Consider the following 27,900-nt stretch of genomic DNA (forward strand, 5'->3'; position numbering starts at 1 on the left):
AATCCCTATGAAACCTGAAATTCAATTTATCAATATAGTTAAATAAAATTGAATCCTGATTTGCATACATCATTTTATACTACATCCAAAATTTCCAAAGGAAATTATCAAATTGCAGATGTCTACTTACCAGAGTATCATCACTTCTGGCCACACTCATGTTACTTCTGGACAAAAATGATCTTGATAATCTTTGGCATAATGATATTAGACGCACTGATTGCTTTTATTAAAAAAAAGAAGCAAAGATTTATTTCTGAGGAAATTTATGTCACATGAGATCTATCATAGGAATAGGATATATTAAAATGTAGGTTACTAAACACTGATTTGTAGTTTGTTGGCAATTCAAAATTTTAATGAGAAGAAGCTAAGAACAAGTTCTCAAGTGTCAAAAATCATGATTGTTATCAAGAGATAGATATTTCAATCTCATCTCAATTCTCATAGTAATTACATTTTTTGTGTTATTGCTTTTGAAAATTTTATGCATATCTCATTCTTACAACATTGTTATTCCTTTTTCTTTCGAGCTATAGTGGAAATGCTGCATATGTTTAGAAACCTATATTGCTTAGATTAATGAACAGATGATCTTGCACTATTACTAATTAAAAGCAAGAGACAGAAAATTGAATATTTATATTAAATTTAATTGCTGATCAGTCTTTTAATATTTTTGTTACAATATAACACATGCTCTTGTGTATCTTAGATGAAGCTAAATTGCATTAATGTAAATAATTATTAACCTTACTTTCCATTTTCTTCGTGCAGCAAACTTTTTGAATTTCTCCATATTTACTGCAGAGGCTTTTCTACTCAGGGCTTGCAGAGTATCTTTTGGCTGTGAAAAAAATTAAAATAACACTTTGAAATGCTAATGTCGTGGTAAAGGTTGTCAAATGTTACAGTTATAGTCCAGGTTCTCAAATTCCTATGTTAATTTAGAAGGTAATGGCACCACAAAATATTATAATCTTGGTCCAAGGAGAAGAATCAGGGCAGAATTTATTGCCTGTCAACTACAGAATATACATAAGCAGTTGTTTTATGCAGGTGTTCAGTAAGCATTGTACAGTATAAATGCCTTTCTCTGACATATAATTCCTATGGATCATCTTCTATTTTTACTACATCTCTATTTACTCTTTGATAATACAGGGAAAATTGATTTGGTTCAAGGGTTAGAATAACCTATTAAAAATACACTAGATAGGAAGAAAATAATTCGGTCAGTACCTTAGAGGAAACAAGAAAATGCTTATACTTGTATGCCTCAAAAAGCAAAAACAAACAAACAAACAAACAAACAAACAAATAAGAGCAATAAAACAGGCAAACATAATCAAACAATTTAATTTTAGGTATTATATACTGACCTTGATCCATGGATGTTTCAAGCTGTCTTGAATAGTCATTCTCTTCCTTTTAAATGAGAAACAAGTTAATTAAGTAAGCCAATACAACTCTCTTGGTCTATTTTCCTCACCTACTTATAACTTTGCAACTGTATTCCCATTGAGCAGAAGGTAAAAGTTATCTTCTAATCCCACTCTACCATTTTCAGCTTAGTAACCTACGAACCCACTACATCATATTAGCTCTAGCAACATCATACTGATCCTGGTGCATTCATGAAACCTTATTAAAACTTGACTATTTAATACTAGAATGTGATAAGTAAAAACAAATCATCATTAGTGTCTCAGTGCAATTTTTTTCAAAGTGTTAATTTAATGAAGTCCAGGACAATGAAATCGCAAAAAACTTTATTTCTTTATTTCAAAAGAAATAAAGCTTATGTTTAGAAACACAAATATTTCCAACTAAATCGTGGCAGAAGACACTTGGGTTATAATGCTGGAAGTATGCAATGCAGTTAGAAGGTCAGTATATACCAGTTGATAAATTGATGAAATTGTGTACAGGTAGTCTTACAACCATTTGTTTAATGACTATTCGAAGATACGATGATACTGAAAAAAGTGACTTAAACTGGTTATCACACTTACAACTGTTGCAGCATCCCCATGGTCACATTATCAAAATTTGGATGCTTGGCAACTGGCATGTATTTGGGTTATGTGATCATCATTTGTGACTTTCCCAGCTGGTTTCTGACAAGCAAAGTCAATGGGGGGGAAGCCAGATTTCTTTAACAATCATATGATTTATTTAACAACTGCAGTGGTTCACTTAACAACTGTGTCTAAAAGGTTGTAAACTGGGACATAACACATTTAGCAACTCTCTTGCTTAGTAGCAGAAATTTTGGCCTCAATTGTGGTTGTAACTTGAGGATTACCTGTATTATACCCATAACTTCCACCTCCCATAACTGGGTGTTCTCATGATGTTCCTCAAGTGGCCCTAATGATGCTGCTGCTATATTCAGTTTGGCTGAGAAGTATAATCTAAAGCAGTGGTTCTCAACCTTCCCAATGCCGCGACCCTTTAATACAGTTCCTCATGTTGTGGTGACCCCAACCATCACATTGGTGTCTCGGTTCCTCAGACCATCGAAAATATGTCTTAGGCAACCCCTGTGAAAGGGTCGTTCGACCCCCCTAAAGGGGTCCCGACCCTCAGGTTGAGAACCGCTGATCTAAAGCATTAAAAAAAAAAGATCATACCCATCACAAATAATCAATGAAAAAAAACTCACTTTGGGTCCTTTATTAGAAGTCGCCTTATAAAATCTTTAGCTAGAGCACTGGTATTATTAAAGAATTCTTCCTCAAAGTCATAATTCACTGCAGACACATTGGCTAGTGTTTCTTGTTTTGTCTCTCCAAGAAATGGCGAAGCGCCACTTAATCTGCAAAAATTAATTTTGACACAGTAAATATGATGCTGCCTGACTTGAACAGAAACATTTCAGTTCTAGAATCTATTTGGAGCAGAGGAAATATAAATGTCAATAAATTATTATTGTTTTTATATTGGGTTTTTATCATTTTTAGTGACTTAAGTCACTGAGAGTGAGGTGGGGGGCCAAATAAATATGTTGAAATAAAAAAATATTTTAAAATTAAAAATACATCAATCCCCAATGTTCAGGCCAATGTAAATTATGAGTCAAATATTTTAGAGTATTTGGAATAAATAAAGAAACAGAGGCACACATTTAACATGGCTATGCCGTGAGCATAGACATCCACACAATGGGGTAGACCATATCAAATAAATAATAATTTTACTAATGAAATTACTAATTAAAATACAAATAACCCCTTAAATCTGTAAAATAATATTTTTATCTCCACTTGTCAAATAAATTTGTGTGCCCTGTAATAATTTCAATTCAAGTTGATTAACATTACTTTAAACATTTCCACCCCCTTCACTTTCACTTCACTTTATGAGAAAATCACAGCTTGTTTTTTTCTGTTCTAGTTTCACTAGTGTTCAATGCATGTACTCAGGCCAAAAGTGATAAACAGATTCTCCCCAAATTGATCTTGCTTTTCAAAATATACAGATTTCTTCTGTATGTTGCTTTTAAAAAAACACAAGCTTATTTAAAAGAAGCAAATCAAGTCTCCTGTTGAACCACTGTTTTTTAGTCTTAACCACGCTGTCGTCCTTTGCTGCTTCAACAAGCTGTTTCCTCCCGTTTATCTCTTTCATCAAATTTACAATGAGAAAGGATGCTTGATAAAAATTCTCATTTTGGAGGCACCTAAAATTGTGGATTCATTACTTGCTTCATTCAAAATAGACTTTTACTTTTACTACCACAATCAGAACTGAGCAGCAGGATTTTTAACTATTTCCAAATAGGTTTCTTTAATCATTAACCAGCAAGTGGAGGCACTTAAAGTAATTTATATCTGTTTTAAAAATCATAATTTAGAAATGGAAAATCCATGGCCCTTCAGATAATACCCTAAAGCTCTGACTGTTTTTCTGTGTTGGCTGGACTAGAATCTAACAATATTCAGGTTTCTCACTTCATGGAGATGGAAAACTACATTTAAGACATACTAAGTTAAATCCCCAAATATCAAAATAATGCTTAATACAGTTTACTCTTTCTATTCACTATATTCTGAAGTATGTTTTCATATAAGTATTTCTGCAAGTATTTCAAGCTAATTTCATAAGATTTCTATGGTTGTAAACAGATGAGATTACCAGTTACAGGACTGAATAATATTGAGGTCATTACAAAAAAAACCAACACATTAGGATGTCAATACTTACAGAATGTAAGTTATTACACCAATGCTCCTGCAAAGAAATATGGGAAAAGGAAAAAGGTATTTTTCAGTGCTAAAAGCCTCCTATAAAAATTACCAACAAATGCCAGAAAAAATTGAGAACTTACCACATATCTGCCTCAAGACCAAGTGGTTCATAGTTTACTATTTCAGGAGCTAAGAAATAAAGTATTTATTAGTTTTTTAAAAAAAAAAACCCGCACACACATAATAGAGCAGAGTTTGATATTAATATTTGTTCTGTATGGCAGCTGAAATATTAACAAATACATTCTATTAGCTATAAACATTACATAGAATCTAATTTCCACTTTCTAGAAAGAGAGAAAAAATGCATTGGACAGCTGGAACAATTTATACCAATTTTAAGAAACATTAGTTTAGACCAGTAAAAATCTGTGTTTGCAGTAAGCATTTGTTCAATATATCCTGATTGAAACTTTAACAACTATTCAATTGAAATTTTCCATAAATCTGTACATTTACTCTCAAATGTCAATTTTTTATTGATTAGGTGGGAGGTAGTCAAGCTAGATCCACTTTAGGTCTATTTGGGCATCCATTAAGGCTCCAATTTTATAAATACATGCTTACAGAGGAAACCTAACCGAATTCAGCAGGACTGAATCTTACAAACTGCGTATAGGCAATTCTTAACAATCATATGGCAATACATAGTATATATTGAAATATACAGTAAATATTCTCCTATATCAGTGATGGCGAACCTATGGCACGCGTGCCACAAGTGGCACGCGGAGCCATTTGTCAGGGCACGCGAGGCACTGCCCTGTCAGCTGGCCAGCGCGCACTGGCCAGCTGAGTTCACCTTTTTAAAAGCTATTTTTCGCCTTCCCCAGGCTCCAGAGGCTTTATAGGAGCCTGGGGAGGGCGAAAAGACACCCCCCGCCCACCCAGAGGCTTCAGGGACCGTCCGGAGGCTTCCCTGATGCCTTTGGAGCACTTAGAACCACCCTCCGAGCAAACCGGAAGTGACTTCCGGGTTGCTCAGAGGGTGGTTTTAAGCGTTCCGAAGGCTTCAGGGAAGCCTCCGGAGGGCCTCCGGGGGGGGAGGCTCTTTTCGCCCTCCCCAGGCTCCTATAAAGCTTCTGGAGCCTGGGGAGGGCAAAAAAAGCATGTAAAAAGGGGGGTGGGTCGCGTGTTGTGCACGCATGCGCACTGGGGGGTGTCACATGTTGCATTATGGGTGTGACACGCCCGCACACGACCCCCCTGCGCTCCCCCCACTTGTGGCACGCGAGCCAAAAAAGGTTTGCCATCGCTGTCCTATATGCTTGTTAGGCAGTACTATTTTGCTTATATTGTGTGTGCATGTAATTATATGTAAGTTTATTATTTTAATTTCTTGTGTGTAATAACTATTGTTTCTTCTTATTAAAACATATAGAAAAACTACAGGTAGTTCTTATCGAGTGACAATTAGGACTGGAATCTTGGTCATTAAGAAAAGCTCTCCTAGTTTGGTCATTAAGGGATTGTGCATATTAAGTGAGATTTGAGTGTCTCAGAGAGTGAAGGCAACTCTGGAGGCCTCAGCCAGGTCCTCAGCCCACGAGGAAAATGTAAGCCTCCTGCAGGTCAGGCCAGGCCAGGCTGACTGCTGCTACCTGCAGGCTCTTGGTAGGTAACAGCATCTTGCAATCTTCTTTGCCGGTTTCTATTTAGGTGGCACTTTCTTTCTTTTTTTGCTTATGCGGTACAAAAAGTACAAAAATCTGTCAACCTTTCTCAAAATCTATTTATGCATTGTTTCTTTCTGCTTCTAGGTATTGTTCTATAAGAATGTACTGCACTATGATTTCATCTTATTTAAAAAATCAGATTATTTTAGAAATATTTATGACAGGTTTGATACATTTACTGGCTTATTGTCAGTGGATTATAACTTAAGATTGCATATTGCCTCCACTTCCTTGTGTTTTTCCTTCACACTAATTTATATTTGTACTTAAACATCCAGACATTTTATCTAATTCTCTTTAATTTCACCTTACTTCAATTCTTATATTTTCTAATTTTAAGTTGATAATTATTTTCAGTTTTTTTAAAAAAGGTATCAACACTTTATTTCTTTTTTCATTTTTCCTTCCTTCAATGTATAATAGATATATATCATATTTTTTTTACTCAGCTATATTTTCCTCCTCAATATCATAAACGTTTCTGCTGTCAGTCTATAGTCCTTTTTCAAATGAGTCATATTTAAATCATTCAAATGATAATTTTAGTAGAGATTTATATCCCAGAATTTCCTCACAGTGGATGAAACATACCCAATTCCATTAAAAAAGTTTCAAACCTATTGAACAACTAGAGAGAAAAAACAAACAGGCAAAACAAGACAAACATCTTTTCACAACTGACACTTTTAAATACACAATAGGCATAGCACTCCATAAGACAATACTTGGGGCAACACCCAAAATTAAATTTTATTTATTCATTCATATAATTAAAATGAAATATAGTTAACAGGATTTATCCTCAGTCACATATTAATCCCTTTCTTACAAATTATTAGTGAATAATTTGATACCAAAATTAAATAATAACACTCTCAAAAAATCTCTAGCAATAGCACCCCCAAAGCTTTCATCCTTAATATAAAAAAAAGCTCCTACCATAATAGCTAATCTTATTTGTCTTATTTATTTAAATATATTGCCACATCCATTGTATGGTTCTTGATAATTGACAATATGTAAAATTAAATTTATGTCATCCTGAAACATAAATTAAATTTATGTCATCCTGAATCATGAACAAAAATCTAAACTGAGTAAATATGTTTTAAACTCCCTATTAAATTAACAAAAAAGCCAGTCTCAACTCCAAATAATACTCGATTCTACAATGGAAAAAGCAGAGCAAACTGGCATTGTAGTCATGGACAGACCTACATATCATACTGCAGCTTTTTAGAACAGGACATGCTTTTCCTGGTTCTTGAGCAAGATGAAACACAGAATAACAAATCTACAAAGAAGATGCCAGTTATTTTCTCACTTCTGACATCAGAAGTTGTGGAATATAGTACAAGGTCCTCAATATTAGGTTTAGTTGTTGAACAGCTGGTTTCTAAATTCCTAGGCCACGCATATCAAAGCAATTTCTTTACTTAATTCCATGTGTAAACTTGTAATAGGTAGACTATTTTATTACCATCATAAATATATGTAGGGAATTCATATTCAATAATTAAACTAGCATCTTCTAAAATAGTTTCTTGATCAGCCTTATTCAATCCAGATGTGATGAAACATAGCCCATGATATCTACGAATTCTGTGGACTCTAATATCAAAATACCTGGAGGGAGCCAGAATATTTTACATGATCTTCAAGAGGTGCCCCCAAGGGCTATATTATAGTAATCTAGTGTGGGCGTTATTATAGAGAGTGGGTAACTAGCCATGTTATGTTTCTCTGAAAAGGAATGCAACTGGTACATCAGTAAAAAGCTTGCAAAATATGCTGCATGCTATTTGTTTCAGTTGAAAGTCCAGCACCTGATTAAATCCATCCAAAACAGAAGGAATACCATTTCCCAAAACTGATAAATCATTAATCAACAGGAGTTTTATTTGAATGGAATTACTCTTACCCAAATCTGTTACTTATTCCAGATACAGATTATAAGAATAAATGTAAAGAAGAAACACAATGGAGTATAATCCATTCATAATTAAAATTAAACTCCGAATTCCCTGATGACGTATCTCAGGAAATATACTATATACAGTATACTGTGGTGATGTTGAACAGCAAGGAATTATTTATGAGACTTTATGGGAACTATAGCATAATTCTTATAGTGCTACACTACAATCTTCAAGGCAGTATCATATCTAATACTAAAAACTAAGAAACTGAATTTCTAATCGGAAATGTTAAGAAGGGCCCCCACAATCTAGCATTCTGTGTCGTACAGTGGTAAAATAGCTATTGTGGATAGGATATTTACAGCTCTCTTCATTGCTTTTCCTCAAGAAATGAAGTTTGATAACATTAATTCTATTATCTTCCTCAGTCATAAAGGGCAGATAGTTAGAATAAGTGTCCAAGGAGATTTTGGGAATCAGAGTGTAAGTAATATATCTAATAGCCAAAAAGGATTTTTAAATGAAAAGATGATTTTTATAAATTAATGGAGTTGGTCCTTCTTTGGCATTTTTCCCTTTTAAATGTAGATATCCGTACAGTAAGAAAGGCTAACACAGTTGTATAAAATTGAGACTGCAAAAATATATATGGGGTACAATGTCTACAAGAAATTACCTATATACCTATACTGCTACATGCACTGAAAAGAAGTTGAACTCTGTCTCCAATCACCCATCTTTAATCTCAGTACATAAAGCAAAGGACAAAAACAGGATTAAATTAATCAAAAAATGTGGACTATCAAGAATATGTCTGCTTAAAACAAATTTTAATAGTAGCAAAGTAATGAAATGTAATACTTACCAACAAATTCAGGTGTCCCAAAAATATTCTTAAATTCATTGCTGAAATCTATTTTGTGTGCTAAGCCAAAGTCAATGATCTTGATGTGTGGTTTTGGTACATTTCTATCCAGCAGCATTATGTTTTCAGGCTTCAAGGAAAAATATTGATTGTATGTGAGCAATTTCAAATCATAGTCATACTTAATTTTTTTTTTAAATGATAAGTTCTTATGGGTAAGTGTAGCCATGAGGTGTCTGCAGGATTTAGGCTTTCATCAAAATGACAATAGTAGTATTGCACCGTTGTGATGCAACTTTTATCTCTTCAGTAGACATTGTAAAATTGTACATACATTAGTGGTAACTAAGCATTTCATCATTTATCCCATCTTGATCATACCTGAGGATGCCCTTCCCCCTGGATTTTTTTATCTCTAATAAAATGAAGTTGGACAAATCCCAATATACAACTATATGCAGACATACATATAAGAGTTTCCAAATGTATACTGTGTATAGAATATCCAAAAAGATATGGCTCCATAAATGTAATCAGTAATCTATTATATCCTACTTTATTCTAATATTCCATTACAATCTATTATAGTCTTGGCATATAAAGAACCTTTAAAATATCTTTTGTTTTCCCGAACAAAACTTTACATTAGCATTTATTCTGGATACCCAAATTGTAGGGGGCATTTTATGTAGCATTTCCAAGGTTTGAAAAAGCTGCTTGTTCAATGTACCTTAAGATCAAAATGTGCAATTTGCAGAGAGTGCAGATACTTAACACCATTAAGAATTTGCTTGAGAAATTCTGTGGCCTCCTCTTCAGTCAAAGATTCCTTTTCAGCTAAAAAATCAAAGAGTTCCCCTCCTGCAACGCTGTAAAAAATAGGAGCTTGAATTATGACTTGAACACTCTTCATTTTTTAAAAAAACCAAATGTGAAGGATTCCACACACTTTATGAAGAAAAATATGTACTCTTAAAAGCTTTAAAAGATTATGAATAGATTTTGAAAACTATTAAAATGTTTAATTAAAGTTGCCAAGCATTAATAAAGATTTATAAAGATTTTTGGCCTTTAAAAAACTTCTCCACCTCAAAAATATTCTCTTGGTTTAATGTTTTAAGTATTTTTATGCTACTTTATTTTAGTAATCATGTTTTAAATTTAATTTACCAAAACATGTTCAAAATCACTTTTAAACAAAGCAGAACTGGCAAATCTTTGCAAAAGTGAAACAGCAATGTCATATCTTAAAAATAAAACATTAGTTTAAAAAATAGAGTGGGAGGAAAAATATGGTTATTCTCCAATTATGATGTAAAATCTCTCCAATTATGATGTAAAATCTACTTTCCTTTGTATTCAAATGTGTTATAAGTCATAGAAATTAAATGATTCTTTCAATATTACAACACACTTTCATATGTTATATATATTATTGGATAGTCTTTGAATGGAACATACATATTGATCAGGTGCTGGTTTGCTCATGTGCGTGCTGCATGGGCATTCACAGTGCAATTAAAATTGTTCTGGGCATGGACAGAACTGAAAAACAAGATGGCGTTGCCTATGGCGCTGCCCAGGAAACCAGTTACAGGCGTGGCAGGCCTGGGTCACTGCTGGTTCCAGTGATCCAAGCTGCCAATCTACTACCAGTTCAGGCGAACCTGTCCGAACCAGTAGGAACCCACCACTGATATTGATAAAACTATTAAATATTTTGGTTTTCACTTTTTAAAAAAACCAGAAGTCAAAACACAACTATTCCTATTTTATCAATCATCTTCTGATAGTGTTGAGTCTTAGCCAGTATGAAAAAGATCTACTTTTTAACACATTTCTCTGATCAATACTTCTCCATTCTATCAGTTGTTCTCAAGTTAGCAACGAAATACTGCATAAGGTCTCTCTTCTTACAACCACCATCCTAAACCGACAGAGTCCTGAATGGATGTCATGCTAAAGACCACAATATGAACAACAGGCAGAAATGCAATAGGCAAACAACCTCTGATTTTATTAAAATATCAACTCTACTAATATTTAATATTAAGATATTAAAATTATACTAAATTAATAGTATATAATAATAATACATTATAATTAATTAATGCCAATTCTTATATATTTTGATGACGAGTCTCTCTCTTAAATAAAAGAACACATTTTGTTGACTCAGCTTTTGTTGTATGCTCCCATGGGTGGTAGATCTGTGTAGCTGGTTTAGCATATGAATGTTGAAGCACTGGCCAGAATGTTATTATATGTTCTTAATAAATGAGGAAGCTTATATGGAAATAGGCATGTGCAGTAGTTCCAGAACACTTGGGTTTTAAAGATGAATATCAGTATTTTGAATTATGCCTGGAAAATAACTGTAGATTGGTCAGACTAACATAAAATAGGCACAGTATGTTCTCTGTGATCAGTTAACAATCTGGCTGTTTCATGCTGAACAATTGGAATGTTCAGTTTCCAAAAGCAGAAACATCATGTAATTCAATCTGGAAATAAACATGTATGTATGACAAAGGCCAAATTCCCATTTCTACTGATTTTAGCCACTAAATCTAGTCTAAACCTTTACAGGGACAATCATCTTATAGATATCATCCTGTTTTTAAAAGGTGTAATCAGATGCTTCTGACTTCAGCTTCTGGGAAGGTTTTCTTAGCTAAGAAGCATTCACATTATATAGATACCATCTCTTATCTTGTGACACAAAAATCCAAACGATTGCTGATACAAAGAATATGGTATTGGTAATCCAAATTCAATATGCATTATGGCCTTCATAATTAATACTTCATAGTGTGTATAAACAACCATATTTTTCCAGTAACAATTGATATGAATTGTTAAGACTCGAATATGAAAACATAAGCAAGTATCTCAACCCAGAGGTACGTTTCTGTTGGTTCGCCCCAGATCTGGCAAACCAGTAGTGGTGGCGGCAGGAGGCTCTACCGTCACGCGAGCGCGAGCTCATGCAAACTGGTAGTAAAATAAATTGAAACCCACCACTGTCTCAAACCACATGTATATCCATATTCTATGCTTATTATTTCTCAAAAAAAAATGTGACCAGCTCTTTTTCGCACAAGACTTTTCCTTCAGTTTATTATTAGTTTATATTGTTTATTCTGCCAATATTTGAAATAGAGTCTTATAGACATAAATAGAAATTTTACACAAAAACAAAATATCATCCAGTGATAGGCCACAGCAGGAGAGACACAACATCCTGAGGCTTTGGATGCTATACTATAGATATATTACCACCCCACCACCACCAATAATAGTAAAATGTTATTGAAAACATAAAAGGAGGAGCTATTTTACATTATAGCACCTTGGTTGTCTTACTCTAACTCCATTGAAAATGTAAGTACTTTTCTTTTACTATAAATGAAAAATAAATACACTATCACTGTATTGATAGTGATTAACTACACATCAAAGCAAAAATCCATTCAATACAAGTTTTGAAACCATTAATGGCTTCAGATTTCTAACATTTTATCAATATAAATGTTTTGCCCAATACATGTAATCTGAAAAAAGAAAATGCATTTTAACAAACAGATGGTATTTAAAAGAAATTATTTACACTGATTATTAAAAGGTGAATAATAGGGAAAGTAGTGTTATGATTAAGACATCCAGAGCGAAACACATGCAGTTAGCAAGTTCTTATGGTTTACAATGTATTATATCCAAAAAGCTTTTTTAAGAAAACAATTTACCATATTTTCCTCATTATAAGATCTTCGGGACCATAAAAGGCAACTAGGTTTTGGGGAAGAAAACAAGAAAAAAAAATCTGCCTCTGCCTCCCAGCAATTTGCCTGCTTACAGCAAATAGCAAACAGCCTAGTCAGTTTGAGCACAGCCTGATTTAGCATGAGCAGCTGATTGGCAGTTGGAGCGGCCTCCAGAATACTGTTGTACAGCTGTTCCAGGGTGCAGGGATTACCACCACCCAATGCCGCCATTGGTGCCCATCACCGCCGCTCCCATCACCATCTCCACGCGCCCCATTTTCGGCTTCCGTGTGTCCCATTTTCTGCCTGTTCAGCGGCAATGATTTCCACCGCCTGGAAAGGGCCGAAAATGGGATGCAGGTAGGCAGCAACGATGGGTGGCAGTGATCCCTGCAGCCTGGAACAGCTGATTGGCGGTATTCCAGGAGACCGATCCAACCACCAATCAGCTGTTTGTGCTAAATCAGGCTGTGCTGAAGCTGATCAGGCTGTTTGCTGCAAGGAGGTAAATTGCTGGGAGGCAGAGGCCGAAGGATGCGGGCTGGTGAGTGGGCCGAGCTTTGGCAGCATTCACTCTATAAGACATTTCCACCCACTTTTGGGGGGAGGGAAGTGCATCTTATAGACCAAAAAATATGGTAAATGTTTTTATTTTATTGCAATGATTCAAAGTACTAAATAAGTTTTCTATATAAATGAAACACAGAAGGCCCATAGCAAGTTTACATGCAATTCCAATAGGTTTTTTTATTTTTAAATTAAAGATCTCACATAAATAAAGGCAATTAAATAAAAGAAGTTAAAGCAAACAAGAATATGTTTCTTTCTTTCTTTGGGAAGAAAAGTGGATTACACTATACTAGAAAATAATTCTTTTTCTTTTTTTTTTGCAAGCAAACTGTTACCCAAGCTTTGGGATTACAAACTATATCCCACAAGATATAATTATAGGTCTTAAGCATTTAATATGAAACAGATTAGCTTAGAAAAACAGCATTATCTCTCTTGATGAATTAGCACCAACATACTTATATGCCTTTATTAATGAACCAATTAAATAATTAAGGCACTATCTAAAGAATTGCCCATGGAGATTTTTAATCCCAGTGGGTTTAACAAAATTAAAAGGACTTTCACTGAAAGTAGACAGAAAAATCAGCAATATTAACAGATTAGATTAACATGATAGGTTTTCATATTAACAAATCAGCTCATTGTATAATTTATTCATAGAAAGATTTAAATTTGCTAGACTTTTTCTTGCTTGATAAATGATAAAAGCCTTTTCTTGCTTCGTAAAGTATTAAATCATGATATAGGTATCTTCTATCTGTTGGATGTAACAACATTATAGATGACAATTCATCATTTGTAAAAGACATGTGCTTTATCAACTACATGTTCACCATTTAAATGGACTCTAGAGAACAATCTGAAAGTGTTGCTTGGAGGTGTAAACTGATTCTCCGCACAAGAAAAAGAGGATTAATTCCTAACCAAGAAAGCTCTCAGACTGGCATAATACCTTCTATCACTGGAGTCTAATGGAGGGAAAGATTTAAAATCCCACAAAAAATATCATAATGTTGCTTTAAGCCTGGATATGAAGAGCTTGCTTTTCATATCTACTATAAAACCATCTTGAATTGCTATCCTTTGTTTAGAAATAGCTATGATTTCATTTTTCTATTTTAAAGTAGACAACTCGTTCCCCACTGGGTCATCGTTTCAAAAGTATTTTTTATCTAAACAGAGAAACAACATGACTAGGAGTCAGCATTGGGAATGAGAATGACTTCTGATTTCCTGCCAGATTCCCAATTGAGTTTCCTTATGGGAAAATGGCTTGCTTGCTTCCTTCTTTCCTCCATCCTACTTATCTTCCAAGAAGAAAACATGATAAATCATAAAGGATTCAAACTTAAAAAGATAATGAGAAATATTCTAAACTAAACTAAAAGCAAAACTCCTGCCTGGATTAGCAATATGGAAAGTCCTTTCTAAATATCTATCCTAAGTGGAGAATGCTCTTTCAACTTCAGACAAATCTTCTCAAGTTAAAGGAGTAGCCAAGATTTATAATAGCTAACAACTAATACAGAAACAACTTAATCTTAGAAGCATCTAAAAAAATAAAAAACTCCATTGTCAACATAAATTTTCCAAAATTATTTTTTTATTTAAAACATTTATATATCCACCCATATAAAACTCTGGGTGGCTCCCAATCAGCAATTAAAGCAATAATAATAAAACAGCATAATACATAAATATATTTAAAACATCAATATTAAAAATCTGGCAGTCAAGTTAAACTTCTGACAAACAGTCTCTTATAAAATCTTCTTATTTCTGATTATATGCCCCCTAAAGGTGTGAATATTCTGACTATATGCTTAAATGCACTGAATTTTTGTGTGTGTAATGTTAATTCATTTGTTCCTTGTTTAAAAAGTAATATGACATTTTCTAGCTTGTTCATAACTGCTGAGAATTAGTCAATAATTACAAGAACATGCATTAGTGGGAACAAATGTTTTAAAAGTTTTATATTCTACTCTAGAACTGTATAGATCATTTGATTAAGTGTTCTAAAGCTTGGCAATTCTTCAAAGCCAACATAGCAAGCTTCAAGTGGCTGTGGCAATTTCAAGGAACAGATCCAGCAGGGTGCTTCATTTATGAGCAATGCTTCACTGGAAGATTTGTATAAGCCTACTCTATCAATTGATATTCTTTAATAGAATTGTTTTTTGTTTATTAGAACACCACCTACTGCTAAGTATGGTTAACCTGATCCCCCAGTCTCATACTGTTGCATCATATGATAACAGAACTGTTATAGTTCTGAGAATTACAGGTTTAGGTTTCCAGCAAATTTTGAAAAAGAAAACTGATGAGGAACATTTCCAATGTATATGTCAGAAATGAACAAGTTGCTTCCTTATACCATTCAGACCTTAAGAATATCTGGCTCTTGTGTTTTGCTCAGATAGCTTTTATAGTTCAGCGAATGAATAAAAAGCACAAGGGAATACTGTGGAAAAAAACTGGTCTCGTGTTTGTGAAAATGAAAAATATGTCACTGAGTCTGTTGCTTTCAGGCTGTTCGACCAAGAACAGCATTCTAGCTAACTTGACCTTTTGCTCTTGCAGAAGGAATTACAATGGGGGTGAAGGAGAAGCAGTTGACACCAAGGAAGAGGAAAAGTTAGAGTGGAAGAAGGGACTTTGAAGACTCAAGCTGGAAGGGAAATAAAACAGGCTGTGGCTGTAGCTCAAGTTGCCTGTGCTGAGAAAAAGAAAGCACAAAAATAACTTACAGCCTGCAAATGATTTGCCACATTTTAAAAGATGGCAATTTAAGGAAAGGAATATTGCTTCCAACGTTGCTGAATAAAAATGCCTTTATTTTCAACTGTTTATTCTATTCTTATGAGCATGACCCTCCCAATGCAAAGATAATTATTGGGGGTGAGAAGGAGGAAGGAGGGGGGATCATCCTCATTTTCAAAACTGATACAAAAGCTTCACTTCCAAAATGGACATTTCAAACAATGTTAAATGTTACTTACAGTTCCAATATAAGAATTACATCCATTTTACTTTCATAGACATCATGGAGTGTAATCACATTGGGATGTTGGATTTCTTTTAATATGTTTACTTCTCGTTCAATGTCTTCGCGACCCACTCCTCGACGACTGGATTTTGTTCTTCGTTTTTTAATGAATTTTGCAGCATATTGTGCCCCAGTGGTCTTCTCACGGCATTTTCTTACTATTGCAAACTGGCCACTAAAAAGAAGAAGAAGAAGAAGAAAAGAAAGATGGTGCTTTTTAAGTTATAACAATATCTTGATGGAAATAAGAACTGTTACACAAAAGTACAGGATATTGTCTTGTGTTGACTCCAATCATTGGTTTAGCTGCCTTTGTAATTCCTGCGCAGGAATACAGAAAGGTGAAATATAAATCACATCAATCAATAATGGAGCAAAGCTACACATTTTTTCCCATTTATCTTGGTCCTTTTAAGCTAAAACTTTCTGCCAACACATCCACATTTTAAATATAGCCAATATTTAACTGCAATGCGGGGGATAAGAGAAAACACTACAGCTGTACCGAAATAAAAATATGCGAACAGAAAAATATGCCTCTTTTTTGGAAAGTCTTCAAATGAATTTAAATTTAATTAAATGTATATTTGTATTAGAACATCTATTATATTTATTTCTTTTTCAACTTACTATCTCATCATCAAAAATTGTAGTACAAAAAGATTAAAAGAAAAGTCACCCCACTTTGACTTTTGCTATCAGGCTTCACACAGGCATAGCAACGTACAGTTATCTATATTATCCAGAAATCCAATCTTGCGTTCCATAACTAGCAAACAACAGAAACTTCAGACTTGACATGATTAAATAAGACGCTTTGCTGCATACAAGAATAAAGTCACATGCAGTAAATCTTTGTAATGAACATTCTTTATATAGGCCAGCCCTAAGGTTAAATCTTCAGCCTTTCCTCCCACCTTTTCAAATTAATGGACTTGCAGCCATTTTTTTAACCTAGCTTTGAGACTAGGATAAATCTGCTAAATGTGTCTATCTGCCTGTCTAATTAGTTCAATCTGACCTCAACACCTCTGGTTCCAATCCCACCATCTCAAACCACATTTCTCTCTGTAACTAATTTTAAAAAAGAATTTTTATGATCATAAAGTTACTTTATTATAACATCTATATCCTTTAAACAGGCCATTTATAGTCTCCATATATTTGACATTTCATAGAAAAATAAAATCCTGACAAAACAATGGTTTGTTTTTTTAAACATGTAAATTTTACAGATCTGCTCAAGCAAGTTCTCTATTCTTTCTTTCCTTCCTTCATTGGATATGATGACAGTATATGGTGCAGGGCAGTTCTCTCTGGTTGTGTGAGATTGAAAAGAAACGGTGCCTTTTCACATGGGAGTTGCCAGAGAAAGAAAGCTTAAAAACCAAGAAAGAAAACTTGCAAGAAAATTGGGATTAAAAGCCTAAATAAATAAAACCTGAAATGCTTCAAAAACCTATCTAGAAAGTCAGGGGATTCAGGAAGAATTTTTAGAAGTGGCACTAGGTATGCAGTTGAAAGTACACAAACAATATATCCAGGGAAACATGAATGAAATTAAAACTTCTTAAATGAGTTTTTGTTTGTAAATAACTTTTCAATACCTACTTGAGCAAGGAAAAGCTTGTTTGAAAATATAAAACCCCTGTAATTAAAAAAAAAGACAAGAGTATCTATCAGCTATAACTCTTTCAGCACTAGTTACAGGATTTCAAGTAGGAACAAATGTATAAGGTATCTGTTGCAGTGTTCACTTCTAAGAATCACCAATATCCTCAAATATATCATAACATGTGTGTCTGTGTGTGTGGGGGTGCCATAGCATTCAAAAGCATCACTTTACTAAACATGGGCCAAAACTGACACTAATGGAATAAACAACAGAATTTTAAAATCACTGCAAAATGTGCTGTAGTATTTAGTAAGCATTGATACAATCAAAAATAATGTAAAGAAGATAATGAGTTTACATAAAGATCAGATATATATGATCTTCTTAATCATGATACTACCCTCAAAGTCAAAACAGCTGTTATACTAGTAGATCATATCAGAAATTAAAACTGATTTGCAAATCATAGTTTGCAAATTATGCTATTGATAACTCAACTGCTAACCACTGAGAAGTTAGTCAGTTAGGGACACCTAAACAGATTGCTATAAAATGTAGGCCTAAAAAAGCTCTGTGTTTGAGCAGATGGAAAATAAAAACAGACCAGCAATTTTCTCAAAATACAATATACATACTGATTACTCCCTTCGTGGCTCATTACTAGTGATAAACTTGCAGCCTTCCAATGATCATATGAGCCATACTATTACGAATGTACAATCCCAGAAGGATCACCTATATGGGAGATCAGATTAAAAATGATCCATTGGAAAATGATATTACAATTGTTTTTTCTCTCAACTATGATCAAGAAATTATTTTTTTTCCTTTTAGCTGCCTGGACGATCATACAATTACATTTAGGAATACATTTTTTTAAAGTTCTCACATAATTAAATCATCTGTCCAGTGCAAAGCTGTATTGGATACCTTTACAAGCATTGTTCTAAAATCAGTTAGACATTTGAAAACAAATTGTGTGAATTCAAAATAGCTGCTACAATCATGACCGCACCAAAACATTGATTTATCAGAGAGAAAATAGATACAGCCCTTAACATCTTTTCCATCATTTCAGCTTTTAATTCAGACTTTAAACATTGTTTATAAAAATCTTGTAACTAATTATTTGTAAATAATTTCAAATAAGATTTCTTCAGATGTTGTAATTGCAATACATATCAATTGGTAATGTAAACATTTATGGGATGAGGTGGTAATGTAATCATGATCAGCTATATGATGTAGCTTAAATTTGTGAGTTTGGCAACATTATTAATCTACTCTAAGCAGAGCAAAATGGCTTTTAAGATAAAAGTTTATTTGTCCCTTTAAAAAAAAAACTTCCTTCAACTTCCTGAATCTGTATAATTCAAAAATCTACCCAACTTGTTTTACAGAGTATCAGCTTCTGTACTACAAGCTCTATAAGTGATATATCACTCCAATAGTAAGGAATGTGTAAACTTGTAATAAACTTTCTGAGTTAGCATAACATGCTTTTAGAATATCTCTAGGAAGCTTAATAACAAAGAATGATACTAATAATGCGAGCAGTTCTGCCAAGCAATACCTAGGAGTCCAGTACCATATCTCACTTCACACAGATGCTTCCAGAAATCCCATGAGATAATTATTTTCTTCCTATTATTCAGGGAACAACTCAGAGAAACTTAATATAGTACTAACTGAATGGTTATGTGCCATTAAATCAGTCAATTCACAATCACTACACAAATATTCTCTATCCAGGATGAAGAATATAATACACTACCATCATTTATTCCAGCTATAGAAATTCAGTCATTAAATAAAATATATACATTAAGAAGCAATTAAAAACCACCTACACTTATCAATGTATACTTTTGCATAAAAGTAGGCTACTATATCTGATCATATATTTGCATATATGTTTTTATCACAAGGTGTGATGAGTCTAAAAAATCTGCTGAAGGTAAAATATTATTGAGATTTTCAATAAGATATCAGGAAGCATATATGATAATCAATGGACAATGCTTTCAAAGTTGCTAAGGAAATAATTTTAAAAAATACAAAAAAAATTTTTGTGAAGATGTTAAAATTTAAAATGTCAAGTTGCCTGATGTTTTAAAATCATAAAGACATTGAGAAAGGAACGCAAAATGAATCTATACATAAATATTTCCAAATGTGAATAATAATATAAACTGTCATGCAATAATTTTGACATTAAATGGAAAAGACTATGTCTACTTCCATAAAACAAATATAATATTTCAAATGGAAGAAAGCTCTGTTTAAACAATATCTGCATTTGTTAGAAAAGGCATGCCCAAATTGCATTAAATGGGCCTTTATTTCAATTTATTTCTTTGATTATAAAAACTAAGATCTGGTGTGCTTTTTTCTTCCTCTCTTTCTGTCCCGTTCTTCCTTTTTGTGTCCTGTTTTTTCCATATGGAAGCCTCAGGACAAGGATAGTTCTCTATTTCTAGTCTTACTACTCTTTGTTTTTGTCTGAAAAGCTGGATAAAACACACACATAAATAATAGTCTCCATGGCAAATGTCCTATTTCTAATGCTACTAGATTATTATGAACACTTCAATAAACTAAATATATATTCCCATAAAAACCTGCAAATGGAACAAATTCCTTGAACATTGGATCTACTGAATTAAATTTAGGATTGCTAGATATTTGCCCAGAAAGAATGCCATAAATTACACTATAAAATAAAAATGTCATAATACTTTAAACTTATTTCTTCCAATACCCTCTTTCCTAACCTGTTTCCATACCCATTGAGTCATAATTAGATGACCCTCTACATAGGCAGAAGAGAATTCTGGTAATAACATATGCCAAAATAACAATCCCTCACCCCAATTTTTTTTTAATCTACTATATATGAATACATTTTGTCAGGCCTAGAAGCAACAGAATTCCATTTTTAACCGACACAGAGAAAACTGTGGGAGTTTTTTTATACTTGATATTCACATAAAATATATATTTGGGTACTAATTATTCTTCACATGATGTAAACATGGTGTAATTTATAAACTTAGAGTCAGCTTAGTGTAGTGGTTAAGGCATCAAATTAGAAATCATAAGACCATGAGTTTTAGTCCAGTATAAGCATAAAACCAGTTGGGTGGCCATTGGCCAGTCACTTTCTCTCAGCCCAAGGCAGGAGGTAATTGATAACTATTTCTGAAAAATCTTGCCAAGAAAATTGCAGGAACTTGTCTGACTTGCCCAGGTACTTTACGAGAATTAGACACGACTGACTGGAATAACAATAATGCATACGTATATACATACTGTACATAGAACCTTTTTATATCTTCTCAGTGCAAACAAGCTTAACTTTGTCATGTTCTGGAACTGGATTTCACAATCATATTGGTCAGGACTAAAAATTAAAATCAGATATATTTCATATAGTATATGCAATGTGTTCTTATTATGGAAAAAATCAATAGATAATAAATGTATCTGATTGTGAGACTGAATCAAAATTTGTTAGCACTTCTTTCTAAAGTAGACTAAGTATAACACAAGGTTCACGGTTTAATCAATGTATTTTTACATTTTTTTTACATTTCTCTGTTTATGGTACCTAGCATTAATATACAGATTGCGATGAAATGTAAGAGGTTGTTGAGATAAACAATTAGGAACATTATATGCGACTTTCTGTACTAACTAAAAAAATGGAATCACAGCTGACTAAAACTGTAACAGCAGATTAGATGGAGTAGATGTAGATAGAAGAAAAAATCTGAGACCAGAAGTATGAAATGAAGATAATTCCTATTCAAACATCAGTGTAAGTTTAAATATGTACATACAGAAAAACACATTCTGCATTTTGAACTTTAATACTGCACTAAATGAAAGCAACATACACCTGCCTATACTTTTGAAACCAGAGGTTTTAGACCATTCGAGAATGTAATACAGGTAGTCCATGGTTGTTTTGTGATCATTCAAAACTATGGTGGACCCCCCAAAAAACTACTTATGACCAGGTCCTGAAATTACAGTGATTCCAGTGTCCCCGCATCATTCATCCCTACAACAAACTGCAAAGATGCTACAGTGCCCCTGCCCTGCCTATCTCCGGCCAGCCCCAAGTCCCAACAGGCCGTAATTTTGGGTCATAAGTAGCTTTTGAGGGTTATGTCATAATTTCGTACAGTCACCAAGTGATCAGTTAGAAGTCAAGGATTACCTGTATTGAAAATGCATGCATGTGAAAATAATGAATGAGAAAAATATACATCGACCTATCATCATCATTCATTTAGTGATCCTGGGAAGTTGAAAAAACCTGCATTACCAGAGTCATGTGTTCAAAATTCAGCTCTTGGCAACCAGCATGTATTTACAATGGTTACAATGGTTGCAGTGTCCTGGAGTCATGTGATTGCTATCTGTGCCCTTCCCAGCCCATTCTTCACTTAGTGATTGAGTGATTCACTAAACTTGAGTGGTTCACTTAATAACCATGATAAAAAAAGTTTGTAATATTGAGTGCGACTCACTTAAAAACTGCCAAATTGTTTAGCAACAGAAATTCTGATTGCAATTGTAGTTATAGATCAAGGACTAGCTGCATTTTTTTAGATCAGCAAGTAGAAAATTCTAGATTCCACAATATATCTGTTCATGGAACAGGAATATAGCTTTTAATACAAATAGGAATTCATAATCAAAATTACAGATAGACTTTGACTTAAAAATGTAATTGAGCTTGGAATTACATTAGCAAGAAATGCCAGTCGTTAAGCAGTTCGCTACATAACCATTGCAAATCCATTGCCACAAAACATTTTTGCCACAAAATCACAAATAAACACTAGCTTCTGGGAAAAAACACATTATAAACTGTGGTCACATGACTGTGGGATGCTACAAATGGCCGTAAATGCATGCCAGTTGCCAAGCACTCAAAATGCACTCAGATAGCAATGGGGGTGGGGGTCTGTCACAACTTTGAATCTGGGTTGTAAGTAGCCCTGGGGAGATCTGTTGTAACTTCCAAAGGTCGCTAAGAAGAGCCTTATATTTGGTATGTTATTATATATGTCCTAAATGATTGTTGCGTATTGGGAAGGTAAATTATGCGCTTGTACTACCTCTTTTAAGATATACTGTCTGAGGCCTGGTGAGCCAAAGGGATATTGAAGCTTGTGTAATATTAAGATATCAAAAGTTTGATCTACTATGCAATTCCTAATAATATGTTTTCTAGTTTCTGGAATCAATGTATCCTGGCAGATTTTTATTAACGTCACATGGAACAGTACCACGCCTTTAATTATTCCCCTTCCTGATTGTAATTTGTTAAAAATGAATGCACAGCAGAAAACTAGTTAGGCTTTTAGCCTATTTTGTCCTCAAATAAATTCAGAGCATGGGGTGTGTGAATATGTGGGTAGGAAAGAGGAAGGATAAATCTTATTAGAAAATGAAATGCACTTTGCTAGTGAGATGAGGATTATATATGCATTTCTACTATTTGCCAACCATTAGGGGATACAACCTTTGTTATCCTAACCATACAATAATAAAAGTGATTGTATGTATAAGATCATTTCGTGAGTAGCAAGGCAAAATACAACATTGCCAGGTACCCATCATATGATTTGAACAGTATAAGTTCGAATTTCATAATGTAAATATATTCTCTAAGTTTCATTTATTACTAAACATTCAGTCTTATATTAAAACAAAATGTCTGCTGTTTTAAGGCCAAAAATAAAACATAACTGTCAACAACAAATGCTAATATTTAAAATTAGTACCTTTCTACAAAAAATTATTCTACTGAACTTAGTATTAGTATTTAGTAAATATAGAGAAGTTGAAGAAAATCAGGAAGTAATCTGCTTTTATTTATTTAGACATCTCTATCTACAACTATTTAATTTATATTCTGCCTTTTATTATTTTCACAAATAACCCAATATTTGCAGTGAACACATCCAACACATCTTCCTACTCCTATTTTCACCACAATAATCCTGTGAGATGAGTTGGGCTGTGAAGCGAGACAACCTTGGGCCAGTGACTAGCCCAAAGTCACATAGCTGGCCTTTATGGCTAAGGTGGGACTTGAACTCATGGTCTTTTGCTTTCTAGCCAGGTACCTTAATCACTAGATCAAACTGCCAGCTACTTCTGGTTATAGGTAATCCTCGACTTACAACCATTTCAAGTTACAACAATGCTGAACAAAGGGATTTATGACCTATCTCTGAAGTTACAGCCCTTGCAGCACTCCGGAGGTCAAAACTTGGGTGCTCAGTACTTTACTTAAGACTGTATGGACACTTCAACTTCCCCCACCTATCTTCCCACAATTTACACCATTTCCACTCTGTGGCTCGTCGATCTAGGCAACCTTTGCCATCTTCTTGTTTTTACTGGTGACCAAGCATGCCTGTCCCAAGGTCATGCACAACATTTTCCTTGTGACACCTAGGGAAAAATGGCCTCAGGTGGTGAGCAGCTGCCTTGTAAAAGGCCATGGCAGTACATCTCAGTGGAAGCAAGAAGACGGTGAAGGTCAGCTGGGGTGACAGGCAGTGAGGGCAGCTGGGCTGTCTCAGCTTCCTGGAGCCATGCTGTTGGGGTTTTCTAGAATGCTGCAGCTTTGTGCTATAGTGCTGAGCTAGATAGCTGAGGCTTCAAAGGGAGGCTACAGTTTTGGGTTGCACTGTGTGCCAGGGGCTGCAGCCCAGGGCAGGCCAAGAAGACTCTGAGCCAGAGTGTAGCAGGTAGCCCCAGCATCAGTTTTGGGACTTCTTGTTGGCCCACAAGACAGGGTGCAGCGTGGCTAAATGGGCAGGGATGGTGGTGAGATGAGCAGTGTGTGTGTGTGTGTGGGGGAGAGTTGGAGGTAGTCTCTTACTTTACCAAGGCTTGAGAGTGGGAGGAACTAAGCCATGATTGACTTAAATTGGGGTGGATACTTATAACCAGTGGAATTTACTTAGCAATGGCAATGGGGAATGTTGGGAGTGCTGCCGCTAAGCAATGCAGTCATATGACATTGTGCTTTATGATCGCATCTTTTGCCAGTGAGAATTTTGGTCCCAATTGTTATCATACATCAAGGAATACCTGTATTTCTATAAATGTTAATTTATTACTCAAGAGTTCTGTTTAAGAAATTTCTATAATGCTTATGAAATCCAGGGAAATTTATTTAATATGCCATTTAATCAGAAGACCTTGTGCAGGTAACATTGTCATGGCAAATAGATAAATATTAAATAAATATACAAGCAATCACTCACCTACTGGAAGCTGCAACTTATGTTGCCGCTGTAAATTCAATCATCAAAAAAATGTGGCTTTAAACAAAACAACCTTGTTGTGCTGAATATATATGGGGAATGACTATCAGCAATTCTGAATCAATCCTGACTCTTTAGGAAAGGTGAAGAGAAAAGGTCAGATGGACAAAAGTGGAAATTTTCCTCACATAATTTTAAGAAAAAATGAAGATAGTGATAATTGGCAGCTCATATTTTAATTATGTCAGAAGAAGTATATGCACACACATTTTATAAACTTAATTATCAGAACAAAAAACACATCTTATTTTTCCCAAAGCCCATTTCATATTACATTCATTTAATTTAATAAAGCAATGCAAAGCTAGAAATGGAAAACTTACAGTGGAAAAATACTATATCTCACCTTGCTGGTACAAGACCTACTTTCTTGAAAAAGAATTCATGCATGGGTGAAATCCATTCAGACAGAAAATGTTTCTGCTACAGGCAAGAAAGATGCCATCATGTTTTACCTTGCCTATCCAGAAAAAAAATATTCCCATCCATGATGTTTGTTAAAGGGAAATTTATGAATATACAGAAGAAAATTAATTTCTATAAATACAAGCTCATCTGTACCACTTCTTAAAATATCTACCCATTATTAAATCTACAAGAAATTATGTCATGCAACTTTAACCCAGAACGAGTCTCAAATAAAAGTGAAATAATATAAAAGTGAAATAATATAAAAGTGAAATATATTTTTAAATTATGCAAAAACTTAATTATGCACTTGATACACCTAACAATTATAATTTCATTCAATGGGCTTCGGACTATGTTTTCATTTGAACACTAAATACAGTTAATTTTAACTTAGTCAATTAAAAATAGCCAGTGCCAAACTATAACTTAAAACTGGCTTGTTTCAATAAAGCATAGTTAACATTACATAGAAATTTTGTTCAGCTTTGGCCAAAAGCTGCAATTACTCTAAAATGGAAGAAGTTTCAAGTCTTGGTATATAACTATACCAGAGGAGGGAGGAATATGCAATATGAAAGTCCAATATTGTTTTTGGTGGGGCTAATTCATGTTACTTTAACAAAACCAGTAAAATCACTGAAATATTTGAATATCTTGTCTACTTTAATTTTTCCATCTTTAATTTTCCATTCAGCAGTACAAATTATATGTTATTAGTGTAATTATAGTTTGTAATCCCAATTCTGTGGTAGGTTGATTTGAAAATTTGATCATTAACTATATTTTGTCAATTTGGATCTCACATCAAACTGTAGTTAAAAATCAGGGATTCTTTAGATGCTATAAGCATAAGAATAAGCAGTTTACAAGATTTGGTAAACTCAGACATTCTGCTCTAGTATGGCTACCAGAAGAGAATATGATATTACTTCCAACTTAAACTCTGCTTCTATTAAATATGACTTATTGAAGGAATCGAATTTCATATTATCCTATAATAAAATTCAATCATGATTTATGAAATTTGATTGCTTCAATAAGCCATATTAAGAATAGCCACACTTCATCCAATTTTGAACATAGCACTAAACTAATCGCTTTGTACAGGTTTTTTATAGGTTAAATGAGAGATATCAATTGACATGGATTATTTTTGTTTCCTGGAGGTGAAAAACAAAGAAATAAGTTTTTTTCTTCAACCTCACACTTTGTTTTGTCCCATTGGATTATAGACATGAAACTATTTTTCTACCTTTATCCTGTAAAACAAATCAGCTTGGAAAGAACACTTTGTCCCAAGTTTGAAACAAAATATATTTCAGGTGCAACACTAACATACTATATTTGCAGGTCTTTTTTGCAAGTATCAGGGTAAGGACCTGCAATTTCCCCAAACATTGAATTTAAAACAAGAACCTATTTTGAGTATTTTCTTACTTCATAAGCTTTTATTATACCATTATATTTCCCAAATATTATTGCAGTCAAAACTATTTCAATCCTGTGAAATTGAAAGTGACACTACTCTAATTGTATGAAGCAAAAGATGAATGACATTCTAGGGCATGTCATTATACTATATTAAATATATAATCAGCAATTAATTTTAATTTTAAGACCTAATAGTGTTATCCATAGTTTCAAGGATTTATATATCTGCTTGCATTATACTATGCTATAGTGTATACCTGAATTTACATAGCATTTTCCTATTTATTGTTTATTTCACAGCATTTGTATGCAATTCCAGTCATCAGCTTCTGGCAGATGACAAAACTACAACTCACAACACATATCAGAAAAGACAAAGTCCAAGAATCAACATAAAAACTATAAAGTAACACAACTGCCAGACACAGCAAGTAACAGCTACTCTGATTCCAAATTTATGTTCCAAGACAATAGTTTTCGTCTGTTTCCTAACAGATGATTGGGATGAAACATCTATTCATCCAGAGGAGGATAAATAAATCTGTTAGGTTGGGCAACCACTGAAAACCTTGCTGTCCTTTTGACCAGTGGTAGGAATGAATGTTCAACATCTCTTCCTGCACAGAATGCACAGGATAGGAAGATGCTATTTGGAGAGGAAACAAGAATCTGAACCAAAATGTTTTAATGGCAACTCTCTGAAGTGTACCTAGAAACTAGCAGCAAATGTACCTCCCACAATACTGATATTATCCTGCTAAATATTGAATCAATTTCCAAGTAGTCTTGACAAACAAATCCAAGCACAGTAATACACCTCTGAAGTGATAAGGACAGGAATCACTGACAAAGCATCTTCTCTAGAAACAGTTGTAGCTGCTGTATGAGTGAAGATGGGTAAAATGTCTCCTGGCCAGAACTTCCAACTGCTGTTCAAGGAAGAGTTGCAAGTTTGCAGAACCCCCAAATTGCAAACCATGCCATTT

At 34.0% G+C, this 27,900-nt stretch overlaps 1 protein-coding gene across 3 annotated transcripts in view; it reads right to left on the bottom strand.

Moving 5' to 3' along the window:
* The window catches only part of DAPK1 (death associated protein kinase 1), a 65,685-nt gene that overhangs the window by 30,071 nt on the left and 7,714 nt on the right, over nt 1–27,900 (bottom strand). For all 3 annotated transcript variants that reach the window (XM_081945626.1, XM_081945628.1, XM_081945627.1), the window contains exons 3-11: nt 16,053–16,274; nt 9,444–9,582; nt 8,714–8,843; nt 4,334–4,382; nt 4,210–4,236; nt 2,669–2,821; nt 1,383–1,428; nt 758–847; nt 131–223 (exon numbers count right to left, since the gene is read on the bottom strand). In XM_081945626.1, the coding sequence (XP_081801752.1) occupies nt 131–223; nt 758–847; nt 1,383–1,428; nt 2,669–2,821; nt 4,210–4,236; nt 4,334–4,382; nt 8,714–8,843; nt 9,444–9,582; nt 16,053–16,274 (949 nt within the window). The remainder of the gene's footprint in view (nt 1–130; nt 224–757; nt 848–1,382; nt 1,429–2,668; nt 2,822–4,209; nt 4,237–4,333; nt 4,383–8,713; nt 8,844–9,443; nt 9,583–16,052; nt 16,275–27,900) is intronic.

The sequence above is a fragment of the Natrix helvetica genome (assembly GCF_964273705.1).
Source record: "Natrix helvetica genome assembly, chromosome: 2".
NCBI lineage: Eukaryota > Metazoa > Chordata > Lepidosauria > Squamata > Natricidae > Natrix > Natrix helvetica.